Source organism: Fukomys damarensis, unplaced genomic scaffold (genome assembly GCF_012274545.1).
Source record: "Fukomys damarensis isolate Sample0158 unplaced genomic scaffold, DMR_v1.0_HiC HiC_scaffold_19, whole genome shotgun sequence".
NCBI classification, from domain to species: Eukaryota; Metazoa; Chordata; class Mammalia; order Rodentia; family Bathyergidae; genus Fukomys; species Fukomys damarensis.
In genome coordinates this window covers 23793792-23811726 of record NW_022900931.1, presented here as the reverse complement: position 1 = coordinate 23811726, position 17935 = coordinate 23793792, and the positions used below count along the sequence as shown (strand labels likewise).

The window sequence follows — 17935 nt, the reverse complement described above, 5'->3', positions numbered from 1 at the left end:
CTGGCACCAGCATCTCAGACTTGCAGCTTTCAGGATTGTCAGGAATAGATTTTTGTTATTGTAAGACTACCTAGTTTCGGGCAGCCTGAGCTAAGACACAGGAATAGATAGAGAAACTGTAACACATTTGCTGTGGACAGGGCCCAGAGTGAAACTTCTGCAAGTGTGGCCTCAATGACTGTCCAGATTTTCATGCTTTTACCTCCAGGAGCCTGATTTAGTCTTACTGTGATAGCCAGAGGCGGTGGGGGGGAATATGGTTCTTCTGGAGTGGGAGTGAAATTCACCAGTTCGGAAAGCATTCAGAGCAGTGCGGTTTTTGTAAGAACTTGCCATTTTACAGACAACGTTTTGACAGATCTTGAAGGCAGTTTTAGCAGAGCATAACCAACTTGAGAAAGGAGTAAGATGAGACTCCAGTCTGCTCCTGCCTCCATGCAAGAGCAGAAACACCCAAAGCCAAGGCTGTGTGAACTTTCTGTCTCCCTGTGAGGGGTGGAGGGGCTGAGGAGTACTGGTGCTGGTGACGCTGTGGTGATTCCGGGAGGATGGAGTGCTTCTCTTCTCCTTCCCTGCACCTCACCTGCGGGTCAGTAAGGCTCTGGCATTGTAACAGCAGAGTACAACTGAGAAAACTTGCACACATCGGCCCATATTATGAAATCCTAAGATACATCTAAAGATACAAAGGAGGCAAAAACAAGGACCACAGGGAGAACACTGGGCTCCAGTACATACAACTGTACAAAAGAGGAAGCACAGTCTAACTCTTCACCATGCAAGGAAAAGTCTTATACTTAAGGATTATGTACCTTAGCCCTCTTAGCTGCTACATCATTTTGAGATAAATTAATTACTTTAAAGATTTCAATTAAAATTTACAAATGTACCTAAAATGTACCAGTGAAATTAGTGACTGAAAGAAAATTATAAACATAGTAAAAGGCAAACAACAGCTTGAAATGAGAGGGATAGATTGCAACTATGAGACCAGGAGTTTAAACAAAGGGCTGGGGATTTAGCTCAGTGGCACTGTGCCTGTCTGGGTAAGCTCAAAGTCCCAAGTTTGATCCCCAGTACCAAAAGAGAGAGACAGAGAGAGAGAGAGAGAGAGACAGAGAGAGAGAGAGAGAGAGAGAGAGAATGAAAGAAAAAGAAAAAACCACACACACACACACACAACTTCTCTACGTGATTATATGTGAAAAGCTCTAATAGAAAAGAAATAGGAAATATAAAGGAAATATTGGATCAAAGAAGTGAGAAGATGTAAATTATAAAAAACAATCAAAAGAGAATCTTGGAAATAAGACTTCTGTTCTGAAAATTGTTTCAAATGGATTCATCAATAGCCTAGAAATGTTTGAGAAAAGTTTGGAAGAAGTCACTACAAACTTCCAAAGCTGAAATGCAGAGAAAAAAGAAAAGAAAACTTGCAAAAAATAATCTCACAGTTGTAAGAAAACTATAAAAGACATAATATATGCATAATGGGGACACAAAAAAGAAGAGTATCAAATAAATAATTAAAGTAATAATAACTGAATATTTTCTAAATTAGAGATAGGCATCAAACAAACAATAAACATCCGTCTAATTATATTGTATTCAAACTACAGAACCTGAAAGACTAAGATGAAATCTTGAGGGAAAACTGAAGAAAAAAAGCCCCCTTATATAAAGAGGAATGAGTAATTTTTTTAGAAGCCATGCAAGGAAGGAGTGAAGTACAAAATTTAAGGCTTTAAAAGGTTTTAAAAAAATGATAATTCTATGCTCAATTAAAATATCCTCAAAAGCAAAAGAGAAACAAAGTCTTCTCCATCAATTAAAACAAAACAAAACAACAACAACAACAAAAAAACCCCACCAAACCTGAAATATGTGAACATCAACCTGTCTGGTAAGACTTATTAAATGAAGTTCTTCAGAAATGATGTAAATCAGAAACAAAGTTCTATATAAAGAGAGGAAGCCTGGTAGATCTCTGATTCTTAACTAAGAGATAAAAAATGGCCAAGATAAAAGTAGCAGCAATGTATTTGTTTACTGTAGGTTAAGAAAAATTGAAATAAGATAGAAAACTTTTAGGGTAACCATTAAAATTTGAAAAAAAGTATATATGACATGCTAAATGGAAGCAAGAAAATAATCTCATGTATGCCCAGTTAAGTTCAGAGATATCAACAAAGCACGCACAACACAGGAACGAATAACAAGAGCAATGTGGAGAAAGCAGTTAAAATACAGGATATTTCGATGCAGTTATATCAGCAACTTTAAATGTCAATAGTGTAATACAGCAAGAAAACCCAGAGACTTTCAGAGATGATGAAAAGCCAATGTACAACTGAGTAATGTGCGTATGAAACCAATAAAGACACGTGAAGACTAAAAAGGATGGGATGGAGAAAGATACACCATGTCACCACTAATCAAAATAAAACTGAAGTGCTTATATAATTTTCCTCAGCGATCTGACACCTAAGAAATATCTGGGACGTGCTTTCTGCTCGGGAATAACTTCTCATTGTGGTAACCACTGATCTTTCCACATTCTTACGCCTCTCAGGAATAAATTCTCTCTGCAGTAACATATGCTCTGATTTCAAACACAGAGATTAACTCTATGTGGTTTTTGAATTTTATAAATAATCTGAGTTTTAGAAGATGAAGTCTTTTTTATAAAAAAGAGGTTACTTTCATTCAAAATTATGTTATTAATTCATAATGACATGAGCGAACAGATTGAACAAAAGCAGTGTCAGCAGACATGTTCAGTCTCACAATACTAGGGAATTATAAAGTTCAAAGCAGCCATTTACGAGTAATTTTTAAAAACGTGCGAGGCGAGCGGATGCTGGCTTCTTGAACAGTGAGTTTGGAGTGGACAAGGACGCAGCCCATGGAGGAGCTCAGTGCGTGTCTGGAAAGTCAAATCTCGCACAGCTGATTAATATGAGTCATTTAAAAAAAAATAATGTCCACTACTAACCAGTGAAAACGTTAACGTTGATTGCAGTAACTATTTGACTTAGCAAGTCAGGTAAACGTCTTTTCCGTTTAGCACTAGCACTGCTAACGTTTGCTGGCTTGAGATTTCCAATGCTTTCCCTCAACTGTAGCTGAGGGCAGGAACTCTGCGTCAGAGAGTGCGTCTGTGGTAGAAAGTCATGCCTTCCGCAGAACTTCATCATCGCTGCTTTAAATGCACGTATGTGACTATTTCAGTGCAGAAACATTGGTGAGATGCGTATAGCTGTTAAGTAGTGCGGAGTAGTTGCTCAGACAACTAACGCCTGGGAAAGGCGGTAAGTGAGTGGAGCGGGGGAGCGGAGAGAGGGTTGGAAAGTTGGACACAGACAAGGTTTAGATGTTTGCCTTGGAAGTTTTTCTGTTAAGATTGCCGAAAGCTCTGGGAAGTGACTAAACACATCCGATCTTCTATTATATGACACATTGTGCCCAGGTATGAAAACGTCTCCAGGAGCCAGTGACTCAGATTAACGCGTAAAGAGCATGAGCCTTCGCAGCTGGTCTCACTTCCTCCCCGGCAGCACAGGAAGAAGCTGATGGCGCTGCCAACATGAGTTTTTCTTTTGCCCCCCTCTGAGCCTCACATCTTGCAGATGAAAAGAATTAATATTTTGGGAAACTGAGCAATGAGAAGAAAGAACATGGATTTTAAATTATGGACCTTAAGATGGAACAAAGTGTGATCTAGTTCTTGTTTTGATTTAAATGCGCATGGATGTAGCAGAAAGCAAGGAAATATTTTAACAAACAAAAATTACGATTGATGAGGTCACCAACTCTTTGCTTATTGCTTTGTCCCACTGCAACACTTTTTAAAGGCGTCCTATGATCTTAAGGTACACTTTCATGTTTTCCTTCAATCTCTTTAATTAGTTTTCTCAGAAACATTCTGTGGTTACCTTTCTCACCCCAATATCTAACACATGTGGGTTTCCAAAAGGTCAAACCTTAGATATCTGATGGTCACATACTTCATGGTATACTCAATAGTATCACTGTTGCTGATGCTCTTATACCTACAAAATTAGCATTCCCAGAACAAAGCAGTCATCTGAGCTTCATAACCATTCATCAAAGTGTCTATGTGATGTCCTATGTGTATCCAAACATTTAATACATTTATTAAACTTATATCTAAACCCAACTGCATGGATCCCTTATCCAAGTCAATCCCTACAACATTTTATGTACTGCTGAAGCAATTAAGCTTGGAGCTATACCTGATTTCTCTTCCACACATTTTCAAATTTTGTCCAGAATCTAGTTACATTTTGCTAGCAGTAACCAGGCCAAACTAGATCAAAGCACGGGTATCCTTCACCCGGATGACTCCAACGGACTATTAGGTAGACTGCTCACATCCTAATAAAAATTACTCCCCCATTTTAATCATATCTTGCAAAGTGTTTTATTTTTTATTTTTTGAGACAGGGTCTCACTATGTAGTTGAGACTGACCTGGTACTCACTATGTAGCCCAGGCTGGTCTCGAACTCACAGCGATCCTCCTGCCTCACTCTCCCCAGTGCTGGGATTACAGGTGTGCACCACCACACCTGGCTTTGCAAAGTGTTTTTAAATTCAGGTTACATTTTCATCTAGTGATCATTTCTCTGTGGATGAGACAGTGTGTGGACTCCCATTCAGAAGGGACCTCTTTGATCTGAGTAGTGAAACCAGAAAGCTGTCCAGTCACGGCAGCCATGTCATCCGTGCACATCTTGGCACAGAATGACCAATTTTGTTTTCCGAATAGGTGATCATTCAAAGACTTGACTAGTCCTGCTGCTGTGGTGTTGACTGGCAGCAAATCTGCATGTTCTTATAGTTTAGACCAGTATATAAAGAGCAGCAGGCTTCACTGCTAATCTCATTTCTAGTATAGAAAGAGGTCATTGGGGTTTCAAACATGAGTTCATATTTTTCCTGTCTCACTTCACATCTTGCAAATAAAGCAAATTATCATTATTTTGTGAAACTTAGCAAAGAGAATATAGAAAGTGGCTTTTAAATTATGGATCTGTTATAATAGATGGAAGAGAAAGGTGCATAATTTTAATTTTCCTTAAAAAATACATAAAAAGCCATAAAGAATGAGAAACTAGAGACATTTATAACTAAATGGATTCACATCAAGACCATACACTTCAGTGAAATAAGTAGGACCCACACGTGTAAATACGAAATAGTCTCTCTGGTGTGAGAAACTGAAAGTGTAAATAAGGACTAAAAAGTATAATAGATAATGTGAAATAGTAAAGGGACAAAGGGGGAAGGAATGTGGGTAGGGAAAGGAAAGAAGGAAAAAAGAAAAAATATGAGAAAAGGAAAAAATGGAAACAAAGTCTTTATAAATAAGCTGGGTGGAGGGGTGAAGGGAGGGCACGGAATGGGGAAAAATAAGAACCAAGATACATCATGTAAAGCTACAAAATCCCAATGATGAAGGTAATCATCATATACCTAAAATGTACCAATAAATTTAATGAAAAAATTCATAAAATAAGCTGTAATTTCCACTAAAAAAAATTGTTATTGATGAGATCACCAACAGTTTGCTTATTTTCTCACCCTGTTGTAGTGTCCTTTTTAAAGGCGTTCCATTAGTTGGTTTTCTTCTGCAATTCCTGTATGTTGGGCTTTGGATTTGTGACTCTCCTGTGGGAGGGTTTGCTATTCCCCAAAGGGTCTCCAGTGAACCAGTCCAGAAGCCCAAACATGGAGGCGAGGAGTACCAGGGACCTCAGGAGGGGATGCTCTGAAAGTGTTTGCAGAGCAGATTTTCCCTGCAAGGAAGAGCTTTCCTGGGTCCACATGTTTCTCCATCCTCCTGAACATCTTAGGCCTGAAACAGCCAAGGTATCCAAGTACCAGAGGTGAGATGACTGAGGCCGGTGTAGGAAGCATGAAGATTCCATCACAGCTGACCAGCAGCAGGGGCAGTTGAGGGAGGCTTGGAAGACACATCCCAGGAAGCATAGAAACCCACCAACAGGGGACACAAGCACACCGAAATATGGAAAGGCCTGTTGGAGAAGCCCATCAAAATGAGTCCAGCCTAAGGGGTTAAGAAAGGGCATCTGGTGCCCGGGTCTGGCCTCAGCGAGAGTTCAGGTCCTGAGGAGAAGGGTTGGAGTCTGCACTTGTGAAGGAACGAGACACACTCTGTAGGTATGAGGTGGTGTGCCTTCTGGACACTGGAGAACTTCTTTATTTATATCATATAGTAAAGGTTACATATGGAAATTGGTATACGTTTACAATTTCTAGATAAAAACTTTTAAGATCATTTTTCCAATAAACTACAGCGCAAACCTATTTTATTATTGTTATTTCTGGGAACATTTTATCTATTGCCTCAGCTATTATCAATCAAACAATTTCCTAGTAAAGGTGTAAATGAAAGCAAAATCAAAAGAACAATCTGAGCTTGCCACCAGTTTTCAAAGTTCATACGTCTATTTTGGCTACCATGGAAAAGACTGCAGCCAACTCTTAGCAGGTCACTAGGTTTTGATAAAGAACTACTGTAGGTATTCAACTTCTTGGTTAAACTTTTATTTTATATAGTCAGAAAGCAAGTATTTTGCACTTACTAAGCCTTTCTATAATAACTATTCCGCTGTCTGGCAATAGTATTTACTTGTTCTTTAGTGCGTAGACATCACTGTGTTGCTGAACATTTCATTCTTTCTGCAAAGGGCAAATCTTGATATCTTACTCATTTTTTATCTTTCCATACCATTCTAACTTCATCTATGTAAGCCCCAGTGTAGGAAACAGGGGGGTTGCCTAGTGGCCATGAGGTCACTCTACCACAAATCTCTGAGCACCTCTCTGGGATTTTTATAATTAACTGGACTCTTGGAAGAAAACTGGGAGGCTCTTGTTGGAATGAAATCCTCAATTATTGAAAAACTGGAAACCCCTTCAAAGAAAGCCCCTGGATCAGGGGTTGCTCTTAGGGGCTCAATGACTGACACTACTGACACATATTTCTCAGAAGTAGCTTGTACAGGTTTTTTCATTAAAACCAAACTTCCCGTAATGAGAACCAAGACCTGGCACGTAAAGGTACAAGATCCCAGTAATGAATGTAGCTGTGCCGTCTACCTAGAATGTACCAATAAATTAAATTTAAAACAAAACAAAACAAAACCAGATTTCCTGTAATTACATTTAAACCAATCAAAAGTGCAAGCAAAAATAAAGGCCGGAGTGATGCTTTCAACCTGAGGCCTGTCATTGCTGGAACTTTGTCAAGCAGCAATAGAGGAACCGTGGGCCTCACCAATCCGGACTGCCCTTGGACTACGCACTTCTTAACCCCCAGTGGAGGGAAGATGTCATCGTGGGAGAGAATCTGACATCCTGAGGAAGGAGCCAGTACAGTGGCGGTGGTAGGACCACTGGGATAGGTTCCTACCCTCTCCACCCTATCCACTAGGAAAGGGAGCCCAGAAAGTGAGATATTTGTAGTTTAGGGTACTAGAGAAAGGGAGAGCCAGAGAGCAGTGACTGAGCTAGCACCACGGGGCCCTTTTGGAAAGTAAAAGCTACCACTGTTCCCTGAAACACCGAGGAGCCTTTGTCCGCCCGACATCCTGCCTACTGCCCACTGATCCCTGCGAAGGTCCCCCAGCCCCCAGCCTAAAGCTGCTAAGCCCCTGGAGCCTCGGGACCACAGAGGTCCCGGCTTGGCCAGTGATGCTTTAATGGACTGCTGACCCGCAGACGCAGAGGAGCCGGAGAGGCGCGGCTTGGCCAGACGTCATGACGTCATGACGCTTCACACCCATCCAGAATCTTCTGGCTCCGGAACACAGAGGTGGCCCAGCGATAGTCAAAGAGAGACGGGGTAGGAAATCAAGAAAGTCGTTCAGAAGTCAGCCAAAGCCTGGGTGTTTGTGCGTAGCTACCCCATCCAAATACAGTTCTCAAAATTTTAGCCAGAGCAGTTGGTTAAAAGAAAGAAATAAAAGGGATTTGAATAGGTAAAAGAAAAACAAATAGCCCTTATTTGCAGGGGCATTCTCCTTTACATAAAAGATCCCCAAAATCCCACCAGCAGAACTGTACAACTAATAAACAAATTTAGCAAAGCAGCAGAATACAAAATACACACAAAAAATCAGAAGTGTTCTTATACACCAAGAATGAACCCACGGAGCAATAAATCAAGAAAGTAATCTCACTCACAGTAGCTTCGCTCAAACTACTTGGCTACCTAGGAATTAACTTAACTAAGGAAATGAAAGATATAAAAACTACAATACTGCAAAGAAAGAGATTAAAGAGGAAATCACAAAATGGAAAGAGATTGCCTGTTCTTTGATAATCAGAACCAAGAAGAGAATTGGTAGCAAATATGTGTATCACTATGTAAGAGGCTTTATTAGGTAGGCTTATAAAGTCAGAGGCAGGACAGCCACAAAGGGCACCCATGGGATCAGAGATGTCAGAATCTGCAATGGTTGTTTGCGCGCCGGAGGGCTAGGGGAGCTGGTACTTGTTGATATTTGCTCAGTACTTGTTGATACTATCTGTCTTACCACATGCTATGGCTTCTAATGTTTACACTGCTTAGGGCTGTTAGGTTGGTTCCTGTACGGGGCATAACTTTATTGGTCTCATTTTCCCTTCCCCCTCTCTTTGCTCCCTTGGTCAATTTCCCTATCGGACAAGATCTGTCCCCTTGTCCCTTTCTATCTTTTATCATTTTCTTTGTTTGTACTTTGTCTCACTCAAGTGAGGATTACCATACAGCATTCATGCCTGTGTCCGATGTATCTCAGTCAACATTATGTTTTCCAGGTGCGTCTTTTTTCCCACAAGTGTCTCAAATTTGTCATTCTTTATAGCCAAGTAGTAGTCCATTATATGTAGATACCACATTTTGCTAATCCAATTATCTGTTGACAGGTATACAGGCTGCTTCCAGCATTTAGCTATTGTGAATTATGCCGCTATAACCGTTGGTTTGCAAGTATTGCTGTAGTATGATGACTTTGGTGAAGACATCTAGCAGGGGGATAGCTGAGTTGTAAGGAATTTCTCATTTCAATTCTTTGAGAAATCTCCACACTGATTTCCATAATGATTGTACCAGCTTGCATTCTCGCCAACAGTGTAGGAGGGTTCCTTTTTTGCCACAGCCATGCTGGCATTTGTGATTGTTTGATTTCATAATGATTGTCATTCTTTCTGGAGTAAGACAGAATTTTAGTGTTGCTTTGATTTGCATTTCTCTAGTGGCCAGAGATGTCGAACATTTATTTTTTCATGTGTTTGTTGGCCATTTGTATTTCTTCCTTTGAGAATGTCTGTTCATTTTTCTAGCCCAATTTCTTTTCTTCAACTCCCCTTTCTCCACATCTAAGCTTTCATTTGGGATGAAGTTGCAGCCTGAGCCACAGGTAGGTGAGGCCATGTCTGTGCCTGGAGCTCGGATTAGCTGGGATCACTTTTGACAAACCTGTCACGGCAGTGTGATCTGCTCTCTCACGGCGCCCCTCTCTGAGCCTGCACCCCGCTAGAATGTGACAGACTCCCATGTAGTCCCCAAACCTCCCTTTTCTCCACAGAGGGCTGAAAAATTATTGTTGCTGTAGAGGATATGAGTATGAGATTTCCAATTTCATCAACTCTCCTCGGCTAGGATTTGGAGAATTAGTTTTCCCTAGTTTGAAGCAGATTTTTTGGTCATTACAAGGAAGTAACTCTGCTGAAATATAGATATTCCAGTCCATCACTTGGTAGGTCTCTAGGGGCACGGCACTGCCTCAGTCCACAGCTAAGGGAACAAGAATGGGGAGGGCATAAAAGAGGAAGGAATAAATGATAAGAGGAGTACTTTAAAACATATTTTGATTTCTGGAGTGTTGACATAGCTCAATATGAATAATGTTTTATTTCTCTGAATATATTTAGATTTGTCAAGGGATTACTGAACATTAAATAATTTATTTAAAATATAAAGGGAAATGGAGGAATTTTAAGAACTCCAGCAGAAAGACCGAGACCATACGTTTGGTGATAGTGGTTTTTGTAACCAGCAACAAGAGGTCGAAAATGTAGAAATGGCAAACAGCAGTTAGCTGCAAATATTATAACTGTGGATAATGTTAGCAAATGTTCTGTAGTTTTTCCATCATAATCTAAGGGATATAACAAGGATTTGAGAAAAGGAACTGCATGATTTTTTTTTTCTTTTGGTACCTGGATCAAACTTGGGTCCTTGTGCTTGAAGGCAGGTGGTGGAACCACTGAGCTAAATCCCTGGCCCAGGAACTGTATGATATTGCACAACATTCTTAGTGTGCTTCAAGCCTGAGATTCAATTGCCAGCACCAAAATAAATAAATAGAATAAAAAAAAATAAGCTGATATTTAGCAACTTAATCTTACATTGAGAATATGACAGTCTCTTTACAAGGTGGTGTGTGTGTGCTTGAGTTAACCATCAGTGTGGTGTTCAAGCTCCTTTTCCCCATGGGCTGCAGAAACACTTGAAAATGGGCAGGCTGAACTGCACATCTGGCCCCCCTTACTATCCTTTCATTGGGAGCCTCAGTGTCCTATATTCTGGAGGTGTGCAATGAAATAAATGAATTTCAAACTAGCCCACATGTGAGAATTTCCTGTTCAACCGTAAGTGACATGCTGATGTAAAGTCTACTTTTTCCATTCTTGACTCGCTCTGAGAACAGCCTGTGAAGACTGGGTGTAGTTTGTTCTTGGCCTGGATTTATGTCATTTAATTTCACTTCCTATTACTCAGTGGCAGGAGACCTTCTTGCACATGTGACCAGAGCTTCTCACTGAAGGATGCAGGACTTCTAGCAACAGAAGGTATGGTGGCTCTTCTCTGTCTCTCTGCTAATCTAACTTGGTTAGAGAAAGAGCAAATGCTACCTGGGATGCAACTGAGGGGCAATTCATATAGGATAAAATCAAAGTGAGTGAAGATACCTTTATTTTAAACATTCAGGGGAAAAAAATCTTAAAATAAATACATTGGAGGATTTCTTGCAGTATTCTGATTATTGCCTATGAGGAATTAATATTTTGATAACATATTCTGATTTGTTACCCAATATAACTTAAAATGAAACCCGTAACTATCACACAGATGAATAAGTAACTTTAGATATTGTAATCAGTATTTTGTTGGTCTTTAAAGAATAATATATTGATTTATATTTAAACCAGCAATCAGAAATTCTTAAAAAGAATTTTGTGCAATGAGTAAAAACATAGACAATTCTTCACTTGCTTAAACAAAACTAGTGTTTAAATAAAAATTAGGATTAGCTCAGTTACATAAAATGCTAAACTTAACTGTGAACAACCAAAAGACTTCTAAAATTGATCAAAATATTTCAAAACTAGATAATATCACACTGTTATCAGATTGTCTAATAATTTATTTTACACGGACTAATTGATATGAGTCAAAAACAATAGCATAGCAACCATGACTAAAAAGTTTAAATAGTTAAAACTCACTGAGAACTTGAAATGCCACTTTGACTGTTAAGTATTTACATGCATTATATTTTGTTAAATATACAATATAAATATTATATATATGTTATTATTATATATTATAGTATATATGTTATTATTATATTATATAAATATTATTATATATGTTAAATATAAATATTATTTGGATTTCAAAGTGTAAACTAGGCTATCTGATGGTAAGTGCAAATTTTAAAGGTCACATTAAAAATTTCATAGCCAGAATTAATTCTAAATCTCTTGTGTCACAGAATATTTCCTAACATATCCTAAAATTTATAACAATATCCTAAAATTTTTTAGTGATTTCTCCAAACTCCTCAGTTATTCAAAATAAAAAGGTCATCTAATCATCACTAATCCATTTTAATAAATAAGTGCAATCTAGTAGACAAAAGTAATGTACAAAACTTAATATATATCTTCTTTTCTATTTATTATGTTTAGAGCATTCAGTTTTTAACTGTCCTTGTACTTCAATTTATCACAAAAGTTAAGGACAATTTTTATGTATGTGTTAAGATATTCTTGATGTTGGAACATTCCTGTGGAAACCGGCTTTTACTTATTTTAGACATCCTTAGTCGAGAACATCTTTATTTATAATTAATTTATTTTTTATTGCTTAGCCAAAATGTTTTGTCCAAAAGAGAATATCTTCTAAAAGTTACTTATTTTACCATATGACATAATGTTGGGAAATATTTAGATCTTTCAACTTCTAGATGAGCCGATACTGACATCCTCCCACCCTCTTTTGACAAAATCTGTTTATCTTTGCAGCACAATGACTAGAACTTGATCCCCAACATCACTCAGCCACCAAGATGAGTAACCCTCGAGTAGTGTACTCTGAGCTGAATCTGGCCAAGGGCCCAAAGAAGCAGCAGAGGCAGCCCAAGGGCAGGAAAAGCTCGATTTCAGCAAGTGAGCAGCAAGTAACCTACGCAACATTAACCCTTCAGAGTGCTTCTCAGGAGTGTCGGGGGGATGACGAGGACCACAGCTGCAAAGGTATCACTTTTCTGCCAACCTCCCGGGAGCTGTTCTAGGATGTGCAGTGGGGGCAGAGATGTGGGAAGAAGTAGGGAGTGGGCCCATATATTTTTAACTTGTGAGGACAGGCACTTTAACTGGAGTTACGGGCTGTTCTAAAGCATGGAGAACTGCTGGAGTATTACTGACCGTGCAGCGTATATGCTAGAGACAGATTGCAGCTGCAGGTGTGGGTTTGATGTTCAGCTTTCTGTGTGTTTCCCTGTGCCTGTGGTTTCCCTTCTACGTAGATCTTTTTTTAAGTGTTTGTTTTTTATTAGTACATTTCCGATACTTAATGATTGCATCCCGTACAGGGAGTTGGTACATGGGTGTGACACATGTAAGTTCTTTTTAAAATTTCTCTTCTCCCGTCCCTTCATCTTTTAAAAAAGTTATTTTATTAGTACATGCTTGCACTATATGAAGTTTGTATTTGGCTTAGGGAGTAGGTCGTGAACATATATCGATTCATTTTCATTCCCCCTTCCTTCTCTCTTCACCCCCACATCTCTAGATTGCCTTTCCCCATTTCATTATTGTTGTCATTATTGCTTTTACTGTTATTATCACCATTTCTAGTTCACGTGGTGTTTACGTTCATTGTGGGTGCTTGGTACACGAACATGACACATCTCGCACCTTTCTGGACCCCTTCCTCTCCCTGCTCCGTTCTCAATGGCTTTCTCCAGCGTCGTCCTCACTGCTGTCATTTCCCTGTCTGCAGGCTTCACTTCACTTCCTGAGAAGTTCCTTGCTGGGACTCTAGGGAGCATCTGCCTTTTCTTAGTGGTCACAGTGATAGTGATGACGACAGTCGTAATTCCCTGTAAGTATATTTTTGAAAGACTGTGCAAGAATTTTCCACTCTAGGTATTGGGAGTGCCTCTGACACTTCATAATGCCAAGGAATGCAGATCTTATTTTAATATTCCTGTTTGGACTGTGCATAGTTATTCTGAATTTATCCAACACATAAACAATAAAGAATAGTAATCAGTATTGATTTTTATTATATTTATCCATTGTGATTTCATAACTCAAATGCATGCTTTAGGAGCCTGAAAAGCCTTATTGGGAAATACAAATTAATTTTTCAAAATTACGAGATTGTGATGTTCGACCATTAGGCTTTTACTGAAATAACTTTCCCAAAGACTTCATTGCTTTATTAATTTTCTTGGTAAACTTAACTTTATTCTACATTATTCTAATTGTAAAAATTTTATAAATTTCAAAAGAGAATTGAAAGCACTATGGTTTACTCAGATAATAATGTGTATAAGAATTACTTTACTCTTTGCAGCTACTGTCATACAGGAGAAGAACAAATCTTCCTGGGTAAGAACTCCAAAAGGTATATGGTATTTTCAAAGTTATTACATTGGCATAGATTATTTTTTGTATCTAACTTAGGCCACAAAAAATGATAATAGATTTCTTGGGGGAAGACAAGCTAGAAAATGGGCATTAAGTGTTTATAAAGATTATAGGAGAGATTCATTTTTATTCAATAAGATAATTAAAATTATTGTACAATCTTTTGGATGTTTGGCTAAAATTTCCTACTAATATAACATGATGAGAGATAAATTTACTATTCTAGAAAGAGGTTTCATTCACTGATTCAAGATGCTGGTAGGGTAAGCTTTTATTTTTAATTTATTTATTAGCGCATATATCTTACAAGATGAGTGGCTGACCTTTTCTGTTGCTTTTGTGTATAAGTCCATGTTTTGTTTGATATGTATCAGCCTGTGGGGCCTTGTAGATATGTTATTACATATATGTTTATATGATTGTAAACATGTAAACTTATTTTTAATTTTTAAAAATTCACATAATGTTGGGCCAGGGATTTAGCTCAGCAGTTCTGCAGCCTGCCTTGCAAGCCCAAGGACCCAAGTTTGATCCCCAGTACAAAAAAAAAAGAAAAAAAAAATTCACAATATTTCTTGATAGAAATTCATAATCATTCTTCAGCATATCGCTGTGGCCGCTGTCCAAAGAAATGGCTAACGTTTTCCAACAATTGTTATTACCTCGGTGTGGAAAAGAAAACATGGATGGAGAGTTTGGCGTCCTGCGCTTCTAAGAACTCAAGCCTGTTGTTCTTAGACAATGAGGAAGAACTGGTAAGATTTTAAGTGTCTCAGTAACTTAAAAGCTTCATTTTGGCCAGCATTATATTTGTACAACTCATCCATATTCTTTTATATATATATTTAAGTTAAAAGTCTATTTAATATTTTACTGTTTAACTTTACAATACTTGATTTTTATTGTTTACTGCTAATGCACATTTAATTATTTTGTTTTTGCTTTGCTTAGAAAGCTGAGCTCATACAAAAGCTTTTTTCTGAAATAACCTTTGCTGTCACTTTTGCCATCCGTAAAGATCTCTAAACATCTCATGATGCAGCAGATGGATTACAAAGAGAACAGAGTCAGATCACAAATAGAACTTTGCAGCCTCCAGCCTCCCTGGCCCAATTATCTCACGGGTCCTTTTTCCTCCTGCACCACCATCCTGACTTTTGCTAAATCAGTTTTGCCTGGCTTTGAGCTTTATGTGAATGTAATCATGCTGATGTATTTTTATGTCTTTTTTCTTTCTCCCTTGTACGGTTTAGCACTTTAGTTTGCTAATTTTCGGAATGCAGCAGATTCCTATCCACTCAAATGCTTCCTGGATGGAGCGTTTGCAGTCCTGCAAACCCTTGCTGAGGCTCACACCCGTCTCTGCCCTGCAGTCTCTGGAGGAGAAGCTTGTTGAGGGCTGAGCTCCTGACAGGTGGCCCTGACCTGGCGCCCATCCCGGTGGGGAGCGCTGGAGGGACTCCCGCTCCACAGGGGGCGCGGAGCTGGCAGAGCCTCGGATCACTGCTGGCTGGGGAGGCAGGCTGCAGGCCCAGCTCTTCTGTGTTGATCACAGATGTGAGAAGCCGCCCCACTCCGGATCCCTAAACCTGGGGCCAAACCTTTTCACCTTTTCCTTTCTGCTCTTTAGAACTCTCCCTTTCTTGTGTCATTCAGTGATCCACAAGTCTATCAGAAAGAAACAGGGAAAACAAGTTGGTGGTTTTTTGTGAACCATCAGTATTCCACTACTGCAGGCGGGAAGGGCCGGATTATTTAGCTCACAGTGGTGTGGTGACTAGAAACCCATGGTTTTGGATGCACATCATTGATTCTTCAGTAGTAACTGGATGATTTCCTTCTAAGTCCAAACTCTGGGAAACCTGTTAGAAAAAATACGCTTTTTTCAGTCCACATCCGGAAAATTTAATACAGTGTTTAGAAATTTATTTAAATTTTATTAGGATTGTTTTGTTAACATGGCTATTATATTACAGGAAGCACAGCATTCCACTATTAACATAAGAAAAAGGCAAATTCTAAGAATAAACATCTATGCTTTAGTTTTTGGTCAGTAATAAAAACACTTTTGAAAACAGCAATACAGAAGTTGTTTTTAACTTTAGTATGGCTTATCTTATTGACTTTTTATCTTAAACATTAAGAATCATGCAAAATAATACATTATTTTTTTAAATAATGAAAGCTTTCATACTGGTTATGTAAATGAAACTGTTTCTGATAGAAATTGCTAGAGACTCTCTCCCGTCCATCTTGGATTGGCGTCTCCCGTTTCAGTCGTGATCGTCCTTGGCTGTGGGTAAATGGCTCAAGATTCAACCTGCAGTAAGTTTTAAAAATTGATACCTGACATATAAAAAAAATTCAGAAGAATGTTATTATTAATTTATTGGAATTAAGCACTTGCAGAAATATGTTGCAAGTTTGTGAAATAGTAGTATAAATATGAATGAATGGGTTTTTTCTACATATCAACTCTTACTAATATTATATGAAAAGTCATCATCTATTTAATATATCATTGAAAATATATTACTTTGTTTTACAGGAAAATGCTTTTGTTTTGTAGGACACTCCCCCAAAATCTAACTTAAAGGTGCCCTTTTCACCATTACAGAATACAGAAATCGTCGTCTGACGAAGACCACTGTGTTAGGCTGTCCTCATCTGGCTTTATTGCAGACACTTGTGAATCAGCACACACTTACAACTGTAAACATAAACTTTAGAATTCATACACCTGAATTTGAAGACTGTTAGGTAATTTTCTTCTTCATGAAATGGAAATAATACTATGATCATACAGGTCTTAAATTGAATCATATGATTTCTAACAACAGAATTATTCAAAAACTGTTACTGGATTTACAGTTGTAGCTATATGAATACTAAAAACCCACTGATATACAGCCATGTTCATGGATGAATTCTGTTAGACCAAATGAGAATAACCAGCACAGAGACAGAAAATCCAGAGGACTATGAGAAGTTTATTCATGCATGTGGACCCCACTCTCAAAGGGAGTGGAGCCCTGAATCACAAAAAAGCAGGGTTTCTATAGGGCTGGACAAGCATGCAACCTTGGGCTTGTTACAAGCGTGGAACCTTGGGCTGGGCTGCTCCGCTCGTCCGCAGGCTGTTTGTAGGTTTGGCCATCTATTTCAGACAAAACTCTGCAGTCAACCTTGAAGCTGTTTGACCTCGTCTACGGGTTGTGAGCAAGCGAGGTTACAGAAGCAGGCAGACTGACACAGACACCATTCTAGTCTTTGGAATCTAGCAATAGGCAACACAAATTGGAACAGCCTGGGGTGGGCGTCGCACAGCAGCTCAAAATGGAGGCACTTCTGCCTTGCAAATTCCGTGCTATTTCCATTACATTTCAACAAAGTTGTTGAAAAAAATCCTCTGGGATTATGTTTGAGACTACATTTGGTCTTTAAGGTAATTTTTTTGACGTTTAACCATAGTTACAATATCGCTGTTTCCAACCATTCTCATGCTAGCGTCTTCAACACGTAGCTTACTTTCTTTTCTACCATGTTTTGTGTGTTTGACGTTCCCGTCTTACTGGAGGTACAGCTATTTGCATACATGCTTTGTAATGGTGCCCTTCCTTTAATATTTGCACTGGTAATTTTTCATACTGTGAATAGAAACACCATGGATGTTTGTGTGCTGATTTTACAGCCAGTGGCTTCACTAACTTTATGTGTTAATTCTATTACTCAAGTAAAGATTCTTTGGGATTTTCTTCCTAAGCAGCTACTTTACCTGTTAACAGTCACACGTTTTTTTCCAAGTGCAAAATTTGTTTTTTTCTTGACTTATTTTTATCGGCTGTTTTCTTTCCAGTGTTAAACTGAATGCTCTATATTTCTCGTATGTCTCATCATATATTTTAGGGGAGAGAATTTCAACATCCTGATTTATGATATTTTTCATCATATCTTTCTCT

General features: G+C 38.6%; 1 protein-coding gene across 1 annotated transcript; it reads left to right on the top strand.

Moving 5' to 3' along the window:
• Positions 1 to 7844: 7844 nt before the first annotated feature.
• On the top strand, positions 7845 to 17668 carry LOC104875868 (NKG2-A/NKG2-B type II integral membrane protein). Its single transcript, XM_010643605.2, has 8 exons — positions 7845 to 7893; positions 10816 to 10886; positions 12345 to 12575; positions 13324 to 13425; positions 13903 to 13953; positions 14580 to 14731; positions 16201 to 16301; positions 16594 to 17668. Exons 3-8 carry the CDS (start codon positions 12389 to 12391, stop codon positions 16703 to 16705), a joined length of 705 nt encoding a protein of 234 aa, XP_010641907.1. The 5' UTR covers positions 7845 to 7893; positions 10816 to 10886; positions 12345 to 12388; the 3' UTR covers positions 16706 to 17668.
• The last annotated feature ends 267 nt before the right edge of the window (positions 17669 to 17935 follow it).

Coding starts and splice junctions, on each gene's coding strand:
- LOC104875868 (XM_010643605.2), top strand. CDS start 12,389: ATGAGTAACCCTCGAGTAGTGTACTCTGAGCTGAATCTGGCCAAGGGC. Junction 13,954..14,579: donor CTGGGTAAGAACTCCAAAAG/GTATATGGTATT, acceptor ATCATTCTTCAG/CATATCGCTGTGGCCGCTGT. Junction 14,732..16,200: donor TAGACAATGAGGAAGAACTG/GTAAGATTTTAA, acceptor TGTTTCTGATAG/AAATTGCTAGAGACTCTCTC.